Genomic DNA, 14,381 nt, shown 5'->3' on the forward strand with positions numbered 1-14,381 from the left:
CTAGAAGTCATTGACTGTCTTCACTTCCACCACCCTGTGGGCAGTGAGTGCCAGGGTCATTACCACCTACTGCATTAAAAAAAGTGCGTCCACATATTCTCTGTGCATCTTTTGCCCAAAATTTTCAATCTGTGCCCCCTACTCCTTGTACCATTTGTTAATGGGAACAGCTTTTTCTTGTCTACTTTATCTAAGCCTGTCATAATCTTGTACATTTCTGTTAAATCTTCCCTCAATCTCCTTTGTTCTAAGGAGAACAAACCCAGCTTTTCCAGCCTAAACTGGTAACTAAAATCCTCCATCCCTGTAATGATTCTGGTAAATCTCTTCTGCACCCTTTCAAGGACCCTCACATCCTTCCTGGTGACCAGAACTGGATGCAATACTCCAGTTGGGGCCTAACCAGAGCTTTATAAACGTTCATCATAACTTTTGTGCTGAATAACTCTATGAAGCCCAAGATCTCATATGTTTTACTAACCACTCTCTCAATATGTCCTACCACCTTCAAAGATCTATTCACATGCACCCCCAGGACCCGCTGTTCCTGCACACTCTTTAGAACTGTGTCATTAAGTATATATTGCATCTCCCTATTCCTTTTGCCAAAATGCGTCACCTCACACTTGCCAGTATTAAATTCCATCTGCCACCTATATGCCCATTCTGCTAGCCTATCTATGTCCTGTTGCAGGTGGTTCATGTCATCCTCACTGTTTGCCACACCTCCAAGTTTGGCATCATCAGCAAATTTTGAAATTCTACTGTTTATTCTGAGATCTAAGTCATTTATATATAGCAAAAAAAAAAACTGTGGTCCCAGAACTGACCCTCAGGGAACACCACTGTCTCCCATCCTCCAGTCTGAAAAATAACTCTTTATCACGGCTTGTTATTTTATGTCCCTAAGCCAATGTTTTTATCCAATTGGACACTGAGCCTCATATTCCATGAGCCTCAATTTTGTTAACCAGCCTTTTATGTGGTACCTTTTCAAATGTTTTCTTAAAATCCACATAAACAACATCCACCGCAATCCCTTCATCAACCTTCTCTGTTACTTCACCAAAAAATTCAATTACATTAGTCAATCATGATCTGCCTTTTACAAATCCATGCTGGCTATACTTAATTAACTCAAACCTTTCCAAGTGTCTGTTGATTCTTTCCCCTGATTATTGTTTCTAAAACCTTACCCACCACTGATGTTAAACTAACTGGCCTGTGGTTGATAAGACTGTCTTTTCCACCCTTTCTTGAATAAGGGTATCACATTTGCCACTTGCCAGTTCTCTGGCACCTCCTGTATCCAGGGAAGAATGGATGATTATGGCAAGTCCTTTCGCGATCTTCATCCTTTAGCAACCTGGGATGCAAGCCATCCAGACCAGGTGATTTATCAACCCTAAGCGTAGATAGTCTGTTTAGTACCACTCTCTCTCAATTTTTACCCTTATCCATTGCCTGTACTCACTCTGATTCTACTGATATTTTGTCAGCCTCCATTTCCTTAGTGAACACTGATCTCATATAGCTCCATAATGTTCCTTCTGCAACATTTCTTTTTGAGGGTGCTGAGCCCTAGCTTATCAAGTTAGTCCTTATAATCCTTCCTTCTTACATTAGCAGCATCTGTCGTATAGTTGTTCTCTGAACTATATTTCGGCTCTTGATGGTGACCTGAACTTTTTGCAATTGGGGCGCTGATCACCTTCAGGGATGCCTTTAAAGTTTTGAAGTCAACTTACTTGGCAAGAACTGAACATACAGTTTACTTTAATAAAAAACAGAAGATGCTGGAAATACTCAGCAGGTCAGGGGCTATCAGTGGAGAGAGGAACAAAGTTAACATTTAAGTTTGCTTAACTTTTGCCAGAACTGGGATAAGTTAGAGATGTGACATGTTTTAAGCAACTAGAGGCAGGAAAATGGAGAAGGGGAGGAAAGAACAAACGAGATGGTAGGGTGGAAGGAAGGATAAATGAAATGACAAAAGGGATAATGATGCAAGGCAAAAGGGGATGATAATGGGACAAGTAAAGAAACAAAAGATGTGTTTAGAGGAGGTGTAGATGGCAATAGCAGAACCATTACCAACAGCTGCTGTCCAAAAGATGGGAGCAGTGGTTATGATCTATAATTATTGAACTCAGTGTTGAGTGTGGAAGGCTGTAAAGTGCCCAATCAAAAGATGAGATGCTGTTCCTTGAGCTTATGTTGAGCTTCATTGGAACAGTGTAGAAGGCCAAGGACAGTGAGGTCAGAGTGGGGCAGGGAATTAAAATGACAGGCAACGAGAAACATACGGGCTGCTTGCAGGCTAACTATTTACTTAAACATAGAAACATAGAATATAGGAGCAGGAGTGGGCCATTCGGCCCTTCAAGCTGGCTCCGCCATACATTATGATCATGGCGGATCATCCAACTCAGTAACCTGTTCCTGCTTTTGCCCCATACCCTTTGATCCTTTTAGACCCCAGAGCTATATCTAACTCTATTTCTTTATACCCCATAATAAATTCCCCTGTTTCTGACTGTAAGGGACCTACATTTGGTCTTCACCAATCTTTTTCTCTTCACATACCTATCGAAACTTTTACAGTCAGTTTTTATGTTCCCTGCAAGCTTGCTCTCGTACTCTATTTTCCTCTTCTTAATCAATCCCTTGGTCCTCCTTTGCTGAATTCTAAACTGCTCCCAATCCTCAGGTCTGTTGTTTTTCCTGGCAAATCTATATGCCTCTTCCTTGGATCTAATGCTCTCTCTAATTTCCCTTGTAAGCCATGGTTTGGCTACCTTTCCCATTTTACGTTTGCGCCAGACAGGGATAAACAATTGTTGCAGTTCATCCATGTGCTCCTTAAATGCTTGCTATTGCCTATCCGCCTTCATCCCTTTAAGTAACGTTTCCCAATCTGTCATGGCCAACTCGCACCTCATACCTTCGCAGTTTCCTTTACAAAGAATCAGGACCCTTGTCTCAGAATCAACTATGTCACTCTCCATCTTGAGGATGAATTCTATCATATTATGGTTGCTCGTCCCCAAGGGGTCTCGCACCACTAGATTGTCAATTATTCCTCTCTCATTACTCAATACCCAGTCTAGGATGGCCTGTTCTCTTGTTGGTTCCTCAATGTATTGGTCCAGAAAACCATCCCGTATACACTCCAAGAATTCCTCCTCTACGGTATTGTGACTAATTTGATTTGCCCAATCTATATGCAAGTTAACGTCACCCATAATTACAGGTGTTCATTTATCGCATGCATCTCTAATTTCCTGTTTAATGTCATTCCCAACATCACCACTACAGTTTAGGGGTATATATACAACCCCCACTAACATTTTTTGCCCCTTAGTATTTCTCAGCTCTACCCATACAGATTCCACATCATCAAAGCTAATATCTTTCCTTCCTGTTGTGTTAAGTTCCTCTTTAACCAGCAATGCAATTCCACCGCCTTTTGCTTTTTGTCTGTCCTTCCTAAATACTGAATATCCCTGGATATTCATTTCCCATCCCTGGTCACCTTGCAACCATGTCTCCGTAAGCCTGACTATATCATACCCGTTTACATCTATTTGCACGATTAATTCATCCACTTTATTGCGAATGCTCCACGCGTTAAGGCACAAAGCCTTAACATTAAAAATGTCTTTTTAACGTTACTTTTCCTCTTCCCACTATTTTTCACTGTGGCCCTGTTTGATTCTGGCCCTGGATTTCTCTGCCTATCACTTTTCTTATTCCCCTTACTGTCTTTTGTTCTTGTCTTTGATTCCCCCTTCCTCTGACTCCTTGCAAAGGTTCCCATCCCCTGCCATTTTAGTTTAAACCCTCCTCAACCACTCTAGCAAATACTCCCCCTAGGACATCACTCCCGGTCCTGCCCAGGTGTACCTATGCCTTTGAGAGAAAGCGAGACAAAGGAATGTTTTGAATAAGGAATAATCCCTTCCTGTTTAATTCTTTGTTGTGATGCCTGCTTATTTTACTGTTGTGTTTTTTCCACAGTCGAATTGTGTAAACCTGTCACCTACAACAAAACTATTGAGATGGAATCCTGTAAAGCAGTTGATATTAATCTTAAAAAATGTGAAGGACTTTGTGAAGGAATGGCTGAGTAAGTAGTATTTTTCCCAAAGTTTGTGATTTAAATAAGGAAATATTCTCAACTGCTGAAGAGTGAATAATCCTGGGGAAATTAATATATCGATGAAAATTAATGAGTGCCTGAGCACCCAGACAATGCTGGTAAAAAGATGGAGAGTGTTACTTTGGTGGAAGGGTGAAAACAGGCACTAAATGGGTGCTGTGTTAATAAGACATGCCTGTGCGAGTCTGGTTTAAGTAATTTTGATCCTAATTGCTGATTAGCATCACTTGAACCTGCCTGGAGATGCTAAACCAGACACCTGTAGCTCAAGTGCTGATTAGAAGCAATTTTCGAGGAGCAGTGTGAGTGGGCTCCATACACACACTTCCACTGAGGGCGTGGTGTGTACTGGCTGACACAGAGACAGGTCTCAGCATGGCTTATGGACTGAGGGAGAGGGTCACTCTGATGCAGCACTGGAGGTTCTGGAGGAGGAAGGATGTCTTGCACCCACAGAAAGAAAGGAGTGCACTTCTCCCTCTTGTCCCTTCTCTCCCAGTCTTCTGCAGCAGCTGGTGTTGTTCTGCCTGGCCTTGTCTCCTCCTCCTCCCACAAGATGCCAATGATCGAGTGTTCCCTTTCTCCTATAAGGTGGAGTGACACAGCACTTACTCATTTCAGGTGAACTGCTCAGAATTGGTGAAGTCTTAACAAATTGTCCCAGAAAAATCTCCCGTTGTATTTCAAAAGTCCTCTTCAAACCCTCAGGAGAAAGTGAACAGTAAAAAGTGAATGTACCTTTAAGTACTGCTTGAGATCCTCCAATGATTTGTTTGCTCCCAATCAGCTGGTCACTGTTGGAAGAGGAATTTAGGTAAGCACTTTCCACCAAAATACCATGCAGCCTCATTAATGAGCGTTATCAGTGAATTTATGTGGCAATCAGCCCCTTGACAATCCACTGGGTGGCCTTCCTAGTGCAAGCTTCATCTCCTTTATTAAGATGGTTTCCTCTGCTAAATTGGCCTTTCAGCTCAAGACCCCATCTTGACCACCTTGGAGTCTCTTTAGTGCCTGAAGAAATTGTCAAAAATCACCCTCAGAGTGTTTGAGGAATTTGGCTAATGGGATATTTCCACCCTGTTCCTTTAAATTCCATGTGCTTCTGAATCCCCCCCTCCCGCCCATTGCCATTCAGCTATCTCAGTAAATCATTGGCTGTCACATGTTCATTCATCAGGTAGCCTGCTCACTCTGAGTGAGTAAGAGATTAAGGAAATACTATGTCAGGTGCGTTGGTGTGGGAGGGTTTGTTTGAGACCATTCCAGCCGCCTTCACATTCACTCATGGTGGTAGACTGGTTTTGAGTGAGTCCAAAATTACACTCTGTCTAGTTGAATTGTCCATGTTTGAATGAATGGCGCCAATCAAAACAGATGATATCTCAACTTCTTAGTTTGATGCAACAAAGAAAACAAGCAATCAAACTTGGGAGATTAGCCTATGAACCAAAATTTGCACCTATTTGATTGATTTAAATAGCACTTATTATTTGTGTTGACTGTGTTGAATATGCTCCATGATGTTGCCTTCAACCTAATAAGAAGGCCACATTATGAACCTTTCCAAGAGTTCAATTCCTGCCTTACAGAGTAAGCCAGAATTCCCTTTCTGTTACTGCTTGACTTGTCATCCCTTTGTTGGTCTCCTCTTCTAATCACATTAGGAGAGGGAGAAATTCCCATTGGAAACTCCCTTGGTGTCAATAACAACGATCAGGACAAAACAAAAACAATCAGAACAAGAAGTCAAGAACTCACAGGTGAAAAAAGTTTAAAAATAAGAAAGATGGTAAAGAAATGTTTAACATATATTTACCTAAGGATGATGGTGTCCTTCCCTATATTTACTGCTACTTGGCAGCCCTGTGCATCCATTTCACTCAGCCTTGATTTACATCTGATGGTCTGTGTTACGAGCTCACAGGACAACAGTCTGGTGTGTATTGTGTCTTCAATGAAACTGACTGTAATGGCTTCCTCCAGTCAGAGTGCCTCATAGTAGAGGTCACATGACTACAGCAAGCTGGGAGGCACATTGGTACAGTATTGCATTTCTATCCCAAACAGTCTGCATGGCAGAAAATTAATATTTAAATTATTTTCATCTTGTTTGAGGCAAGCATTTCCCTATCTGCCAGAAATTATGGCAAAAAATGGGCAAACACTAAAGTGGGTAGAGATCAATAGCCCGTTTCCTGTAGTTGTCCACTAATTACTCACCCAAAATTATACTGATCATAGAACAATGATTTGCATTTATATAGCATCTTTAATGTAACTAACATCCCAAGGTACTTCACAAATAAATTTATAGAAAACAGATGCCAAACAAGGAATCGAGAACGTAGAAGGGATGACAAAAACCTTGGTTAAAGATTTGGGTCGCAAGGCGGTTACTAAAAGTGGAGATTAAAAAAAACTTGCATTTATGTAGCATCTTTTACGACCCCAGGATGTCTCAAAGATCTTTACAAACAATTAAGTACTTTTGAAGTGTAATCAGTGATGTAATGTAAAGATAGAGCATGTAGGTCACAATTTCCAAAGACTACAATGGACGTGGCTGATTATTCTGCGAACTATAGCGGGCAAACAGAGGGGAAAGGTACAGAAGGCTGGAGTCAGAGGAACAAAGTGTTAGGGAAAAGAAATTGACTTGCAGAAGCTTGCAGACATAGGGTGGTGTAAGGCTACAGAGGGGTTTAAAGATGAAAAGGATTTAAAAATCTTTAATCATAAACTGGAGGACTGGGACCCAATGTAGGTTCTCAAAGACAGGTGATGGATGAATGGCATTCTGTATTGAACGGGTGTGGCAGAGTTTTGGACAACTTTGATTCTTGAGAGACCAAAAAATATAGTATTAGGGTAGTCATGCTTGGAGGTGATGAAGGTATGGATAAGGGTTTTCTCAGCAGAGAAACGCAGGTAGAGTTGAAGACAGGCAATATCTTTAGAGATGTTTTAGCCTTATCTCTGAATGTTGCTCCGTTCAAGCAGAGCTCCCTGCTAATTTTCATTTATTGTTCATGTGAAACTCTATTTTCAAATATTAAATGAAATTACTAATGGTAGCACATAAAAAAATTAAACTTTTAATGAAATTGTTGTATGAGCAAAATGATCTTGTGTTTGTGCTTGCTTCCCTGTGATGGATGGTTTGGTCATATTTCAGATATGATATGGTCGTAGGCAGTATAAAGCACACGTGTACATGCTGTCAGGAAGATGAGATAGAAGAAAGGCAACTAGAACTTCTGTGTGACGTGCCACGTGAACCCTTCAGATATATTTACATCAAGTCATGTACGTGCAAAGAATGTAAGAATGAACAGTAATTAATGCTGTGACAATGGATTTGTTCACATACACCCAGCCTGTGTAGGTGATTTGGTAATATAAAATTAAATCAAACTGGGAAAATTGATTTTACAATGTAGTCACTAACTTGCTGCATGACAAAAAGCTGAAATTCTAGTTTCAAGTCAAATCTTTCCTTTCTGTTGCAAACCTATTGACTTTTATGTAATTATAATTGATAAATTTATTTGCAAATGAAAGAATCCATCTTGTTGTTTCTTATTATGAGTTTTAATGTATTTTAGCCCAAACTTTACAAACAGCACCGAAGCTGCTTACCACACCTAGATTTGCAAATACAAATACCAAAACAGAAAACTACTTCTCAGTGTTTAATTGAAGCATATTTCAGCTCATCCAGAACTGGATGTCAGACTAACAGAGGAGGAGCTGAGAGAGGACAGAAACAGCCAAATGCTCTGGCGGCCCAGAGGAAGGTCGCATTGAGAATGGTGGCCCCTGACACGTTGCTGTCAAGGGGTTTTCAGGATAGTACAGCGGCCGGCCCAAGCAAAGCCTATCCTTTTATGTATTGTGTGGATTTAAAGCAACAGCCACCAAAGAAACTAACTAAGATGGACCTTAACAATAGACTCTGATGGGTCAGATTAGTGCATGTACGAACAGGCAACTTCAATGACTCAGAAGTTCCCGAATGTCATTAATTTATGAATGCAGGCAACAGCATTAAATAAGGCATCTAAGGGACATAGAATCATAGAAAGTTTAAGGCACAGAAGGAGGCCACTTGGCCCATCGTATCTGTGCTGGCCGAGAAACGATCCACCTATTCTAATCCCACCTTCCTGCATTTGGTCCGTAGCCCTGCAGTTTACGGCACTTGAGGTGCATATCCACACTCCTTTTGAATGAGTTGAGGGTCTCTGCCTCAACAACCCTTTCAGGCAGTGAGTTCTAGACCATCACCACCCTCTGGGTGAAAAGATTTTTTCTCATCTCCCTCTAATTTTTCTACCAATCTCTTTAAATCTATGGCTTCTCGTCATTGATCTCTCTGCTAAGGTGAATAGACCCTTCACCTCCACTCTATCCAGGCCCCTGAAAATTTTGTACATTTCAATCAGATCTCCCCTCAGCCTTCTCTGTTCCAAGGAGAACAACCACAGTCTATCCAATCTTTCCTCATAGCTGCATTTTTCCATTCCTGGCAACATCCTTGTAAATCTCCTCTGTACCCTGTGTAGTGCAATTACATTCTTTCTGTAATGAGGTGACCAGAACAGCACACAGTACTCAAGTTGTGGCCTAACCAATGAGTTATACAGTTCCAGCATAACCTCCCTGCTCTTGTATTCTATGCCTCGGCTAATAAAGGAAAGGATTCCATATGCCTTCTTAACCACCTTATCGACCTGTCCTGCTACCTTCAGGGATCTGTGGACATTGACTTCAAGGTCCCTCAATTCCTCTACACTTCTCAGCATTTTCCCATTTATTGCGTATTCCTTTGCCTTGTTTAACCTCCCCAAATGCATCATCTCACACTTCTCCAAGCTGAATTCCATTTGCCACTTTTCTGCCCATCTGACCAGACCATCAATATCTTCCTGCAGCCTATAGATATCCTCTTCGCTATCTGCCACACAGCCAATCTTTGTGTTGTCCGCAAACCTTTGGATCATGCCCCCTATATTTATATCCAGATTGTTAATATATACCACAAAAAGCAGGGGACCCAGTACTGAGCCCTACAGAACGCCACTGGAAACAGCTCTCCAGTCGCGACTACAGCCGTCAATAATTACCCTTTGTTTCCTGCCAGAGTCAATTTTGTCTCCACCTTTCTACATTTCCCTGGATCCCTTGGGATTTTTTTTTTAACCAGTCTGCCATGTGGGACCTTGTCAAAAGCCTTGCTAAAATCCATGTAGACTACATCAACTGGACTACCCTCATCTAGCTTCCTTGTTACTTCTTCAAAAAATTCGATCAAGTTGGTCAAACAAGATCTTCCCTTAACAAATCCATGCTGACTATCCTTGATTAACCTGTGCCTTTCTAAGTGACAGTTTATCCTGTCTCTCAGATTCCAATAATTTTCCCACTACTAAGGTTAGACTGACTTGCCTGTAATTAAGGTCTATCCTTCGCCCCCTTTTTAAACAGAGGTAAAACGTTAGCAAATCTGCAATCCTCTGGCACCATACCTGTAGTCAGTGAGGACTGGAAAATGATGGTCATACCCTCTGCTATTTCCTCTCTTGTTTCTTTTAACAGATTAGGATACATTTCATCTGGCCCTGGTGATTTACCAACTTTCAAGGATGCTAATCCCATTAATACTTTTTCTCTTCCTATGTTTATCACATCCAATACTTTATACTCTTCCTCCTTAACTACAATATCTGCATTGTCCCGCTCTTTTGTGACGACAGAAGCAAAGTATTCATTAAGAACCATACCAATATCTTCCGCTCCTACACATAGCTTACCTTTTTGGTCTTTTATAGGCCATACTCTCTCCTTAGTTATCCTTTTACTCTTAATGTATTGATAAAACAACTTTGGGTTCACCTTTATTTTGCTTGCCAATATTCTTTCATGCCCTCTCTTTGCTTTCCTAATTTCCTTTTTGACTTCACCCCTCCTCTTTCTATTCTCCTCTCAGCTTTCTGTAGTATTGAGATCTCGGTGTCAGACATAAGCTTTCCTTTTCTGCCTTATCTTACCCCGTAAGCTCCTTGACATCCATGGGGCTCTATATTTGGCCGCCTCACCCGTTTTCTTTGTGGGAACATGTTTACCCTGAACTCCTTGAATTTCCCCTTTGAATGCCTCCCACTGTTCTGACACTGATTTACCTTCAAGCAGCTGTTTCTAGTCCACTTTCGCCAAATCACTCCTCGGTTTAGTAAAATTGGGCTTGGCCCAATTGAGAATGCTAACTCCTGTTCTATCTCTGTCCTTTTCCATAATTATGTTAAAACTGACTGAATTGTGATCACTACCATTAAAATGCTCTCCCACTGCCACTCCTTCCACCTGCCCATCTTCATTTTCTAAAACTAAGTCTAAAACTATGCTTTCTCTTGTTGGAATTGCCACATACTGGGCAGAAAAGTTCTCCCGAATGCATCTCAAGAATTCTGCTCCCTCAATTCCTTTCACACTAAAACTATCCCAGTTCATATTGGGGGTAATTAAAATCTCCTACTATTACTGCCCTATTGTTCTTGCACTTCTCAGAGATTTGTCTCCATATCTGCTCTTCTATCTCCTTCTGACTATTTGGGGGTCTGTAGTACACTCCCAGCAGTGCGATTGTCCCTTTTTTGTTCCTTAGCTCAATCCATATGGCCTTATTTGATGAACCTTCCAACATATCATCCCTCCTCACAGCTGTAATAGTTTCCTTGACCAAAATTGCCACTCCCCCTCTCTTATCCCCCTTCCTATTGTGTCGAAAACCCCGTAACCAGGAACGTTGAGCTGCCATTCCTGTCCCTTCTTAAGCTATGTTTCTGTAAAAGTTATTACATAGTACTGCCACGTGTCTATCTGTGCCCTCAGGTCATCTGCTTTATTTGCTGTACTCGTTGCATTGAAATAGATACCCTTGAGCACTGCCAAACTTTTTTGTATTTTCTAACCCTCATTTTCCTTGCCTTCCAGACCCATCCGTTAATTTTACGTGTTCCATTTTAATTTCACATTTTGTCCCAGCTGAGTCGACCCTCAGGTCCCCATCCCCCTGCCAAACTAGTTTAAACCCTCCCCAACAGCACTTGCAAAACGTCCCGCAAGGAACTCAGTCCCAGCTCTGTTCAGGTGCAACCTGTCCGGCCTATACAAGTCCCATCTCCCCCAGAGCCGCTCCCAATATCCCAGGAAGCTGAAGCCCTCCCTCCTGCACTATTTTTCCAGCCACGTAATCATCTGTCTTATCCTTCTATTTCTATACTCACTTGCGCACGGCACTGGAAGTAATCCAGAGATTACTACTTTTGAGGTCCTACTTGCTAATTTCTTACCTAGCTCCCTCTGTTATGACTGCAAAACCACATCCCTGTTTCTACCTGTGTCATTGATTCTGATGTGGACCACAACTGCTGGCTGTTCACCCTCCCCCTTCAGGATGCTTTGCAGTGACCTTGACCCTGGTACCAGGGAGGCTACACACCATCCTGGATTCACGTCTGCCACCACAGAAACACCTGTCTATTCCCCTGACTATTGAATCACCTATCACTATGGCTCTTCCAGTCCTCCCTATACCCCCCTGTGCAGCTGAGCCACCTGTGGTGCCATGGACTTGGCTTTGGCTGCACTCCCCAGGTGAAGCATCACTTTCCTCAGTATTCAGAACTGAATACCTGTTGGGAAGTGAGATGCACTCAGGGCTCTCCTGCACTACCTGCCTGATTCTTTTGACTGTCTGGTGGTCACCCATTCCTTCTCTCCTTGCATACTGTTAAGCTGTGGTTTCCACATAACTCTCATCCTCATGAATACACTGCATTGTCGCCAGCTGCCGCTCAAGTTCCAAACCCTGGAGCTCAAGCTGCTTCAATTGACGATACTTCCTACACAAATGATTCTCCAGGATACAGGAAGTATCCTGGAGCTCCCACATAGCACAGGAGGTGCACTCTTGAGGTTGAAGCACCCCTGCCATTCCTTTATTTATTAGTTGACCCTTTGCTACTGCTTTAAAAAAAACTTACCAGTACAACAGCTTAGAATTATTAATAAAACCATACTAGTTCTGATAAATCTTACTAAAAAATCAATACCGTTCACCAATTAAAATAAACCTTACTCAGAAAAAAACAAGCTTGTTCCTTATTATTAGCTATATACACATGCACCCTAACAGTAATGTACTAACCTAGCTAGTTAGAGTTATTCCCTAACAGCGGTTACTCACCAACCAATCACCTTGCAGCTTTCATGACTTCCATGCAAAGAGGATCTCCCTGCAAAGTTTTGATTATTGGCTACTTTCTTGTCACAAAACAAAATAAAATACAGCTAAACAATAGTCAATCTTTATCACTCACTTTCCTCTGCCTATCTGTCTCTGATAATGCAGGCCACCAACTCAGCAGTGGGGAGGAGCTGCAGCCCCAGCAACAAAGGCAGTCACATAGTGTACATGGATGCAGGCATGCTGGTCAAGGGACAGGAGGGACCAGAGGTGATACCCACGGAATCAAGTATACTGGCAGAGGTTCAGCTTCCTAAGCATGTCGGAGCAGCTATGCCACTGAGGGCTTTGTCTATTGAAGCAGAGGGTGGCTAAGTTGTGCGCACTCCTGGAGGAATACCTTATGCCACAAGGCTCAGGGGGAACGCCCTATGCCAGTAGCTGTCAAGGAGACAGTGACCTTGAACTTTGCAGCTTCAGGCTTGTTTTAAGGGTCAACAGCTGACCTATGTGGGATCTTGCAATCGGCAGCCCACAGATGCAAATCTCAGGTGTTGAATGCACTTTTTCTGAGGGCATCTGACTTTGTTGCCTTCAGCATAGATATGGCCAGTCAGGCACAGAAGGCTATGGAGTTTGCCTCAATGGCAGGATTCCCTCAGTGGCAAGGTGTGATCGACTGTACACGCGTTGCCATCAAAGCCCTGCCATCTCAGGCCAGAGCGTTCATCAACAGGAAGGGTTTCCACTCACTAAACGTTAATCTTGTCTGCGACCATTGTAAGCACTTCCTTCAAGTTTGTGCTAGGTTTCCTGCCAGCTGTCATGATTCAGATATTCTGACGCTATTGCAGATGCCACAGCTGGTCATTCCACCACATGACCTCGATACAAGGCTCCAAGCAGACAAGGGGTACCCAGTAAAAAGATGGCTGTTGACCCTGTGCGAAATCCTACAACTGAGGTACAGGAGAGATATAAACGCTGCCATCTCAACACCAGGTATACCATTGGGCAGGCCATTGGCCACCTGAGGATGTGGTACTGATGCCTTGTCCGATTGTTGGCAGGTGGGGGAGGGCGCCCTGCAGTATGCTCCCACAAGGTTTCACGCATTGTTGTGGTCTGTTGCACTCTGCACAGCAAGACCATCCAGAGAGGAGTGGCCTGAAGGGAGTCCATGGGGCAGAATGCGCCACCATAGCGGAAGACAAGGATCTCGAGGAGAATCAACCGGATGCATGTCAAGGCAACCCAGAGATCAGACTGATGTGCAGACACTCTGGCCATGATTGCAGGGAACCCCAGAATTCCCTGATCCAGGAACACTTCAACTGAACACAGCCGTGTCTTCAATGGAAGACTCTAAATCAGACGTTCAGTTAATACATAAAGGTCCCTCTCCAGAGTACAAGGACAGATCTACTTCTCATGGCCTTCAGCACTCATGATGCATCGAATTTCCCACGAAAGCATATGGCCACATGGCACACTCAGACCTCATACAAAGGTAGGACCTTGTGGCAATGTCGTTATATCTCCCACAGCAAATGACATGACAAATGTCTCTCTTCCAACACAATCATTTTACTTAAAGAGCATGGATTTAACAAAAGCTTAAAATGTGTACCCAGGTGAACCCCTATGTGATGATAACACCACTTCTCTGCCCTCTTGCAAGAGCTCTTACACAGTGCTCCCCTTGTGGCTGGAGCAGATGTGGAGACAAGCTGCTGGGAGGGTGTCCTGGCAGCTGAGATGCCTGTGGCACCTTCCTCGGGTTCACCGTGACAGGCTACGCCAGCTGCATTTGTGCAGAACAGCCTCAGTCATGGAGCACGAGCCTTACTGTTGGTCTCAGTCAGGGGGCAGAGGGACAGCTTTAGAAGATGGGGTCCATCGGTGAGGGGCCCCATCTACATCATCCCTTCCTCTTTCAGCCCTTTCATGGCCCATATGAACATCTGC

At 42.9% G+C, this 14,381-nt stretch overlaps 1 protein-coding gene across 1 annotated transcript in view; it reads left to right on the forward strand.

Moving 5' to 3' along the window:
• LOC137384929 (mucin-2-like) overlaps window positions 1-7,627 on the forward strand; it is a 111,947-nt gene extending 104,320 nt beyond the window's left edge. Inside the window, exons 82-83 of the mRNA XM_068059638.1 lie at window positions 4,021-4,129; window positions 7,341-7,627. Of these exons, the coding sequence (XP_067915739.1) occupies window positions 4,021-4,129; window positions 7,341-7,503 (272 nt within the window). The 3' untranslated portion in view covers window positions 7,504-7,627. The remainder of the gene's footprint in view (window positions 1-4,020; window positions 4,130-7,340) is intronic.
• Window positions 7,628-14,381: the final 6,754 nt, after the last annotated feature.

The sequence above is a fragment of the Heterodontus francisci genome, chromosome 27 (genome assembly GCF_036365525.1).
Source record: "Heterodontus francisci isolate sHetFra1 chromosome 27, sHetFra1.hap1, whole genome shotgun sequence".
Classification (NCBI taxonomy): domain Eukaryota; kingdom Metazoa; phylum Chordata; class Chondrichthyes; order Heterodontiformes; family Heterodontidae; genus Heterodontus; species Heterodontus francisci.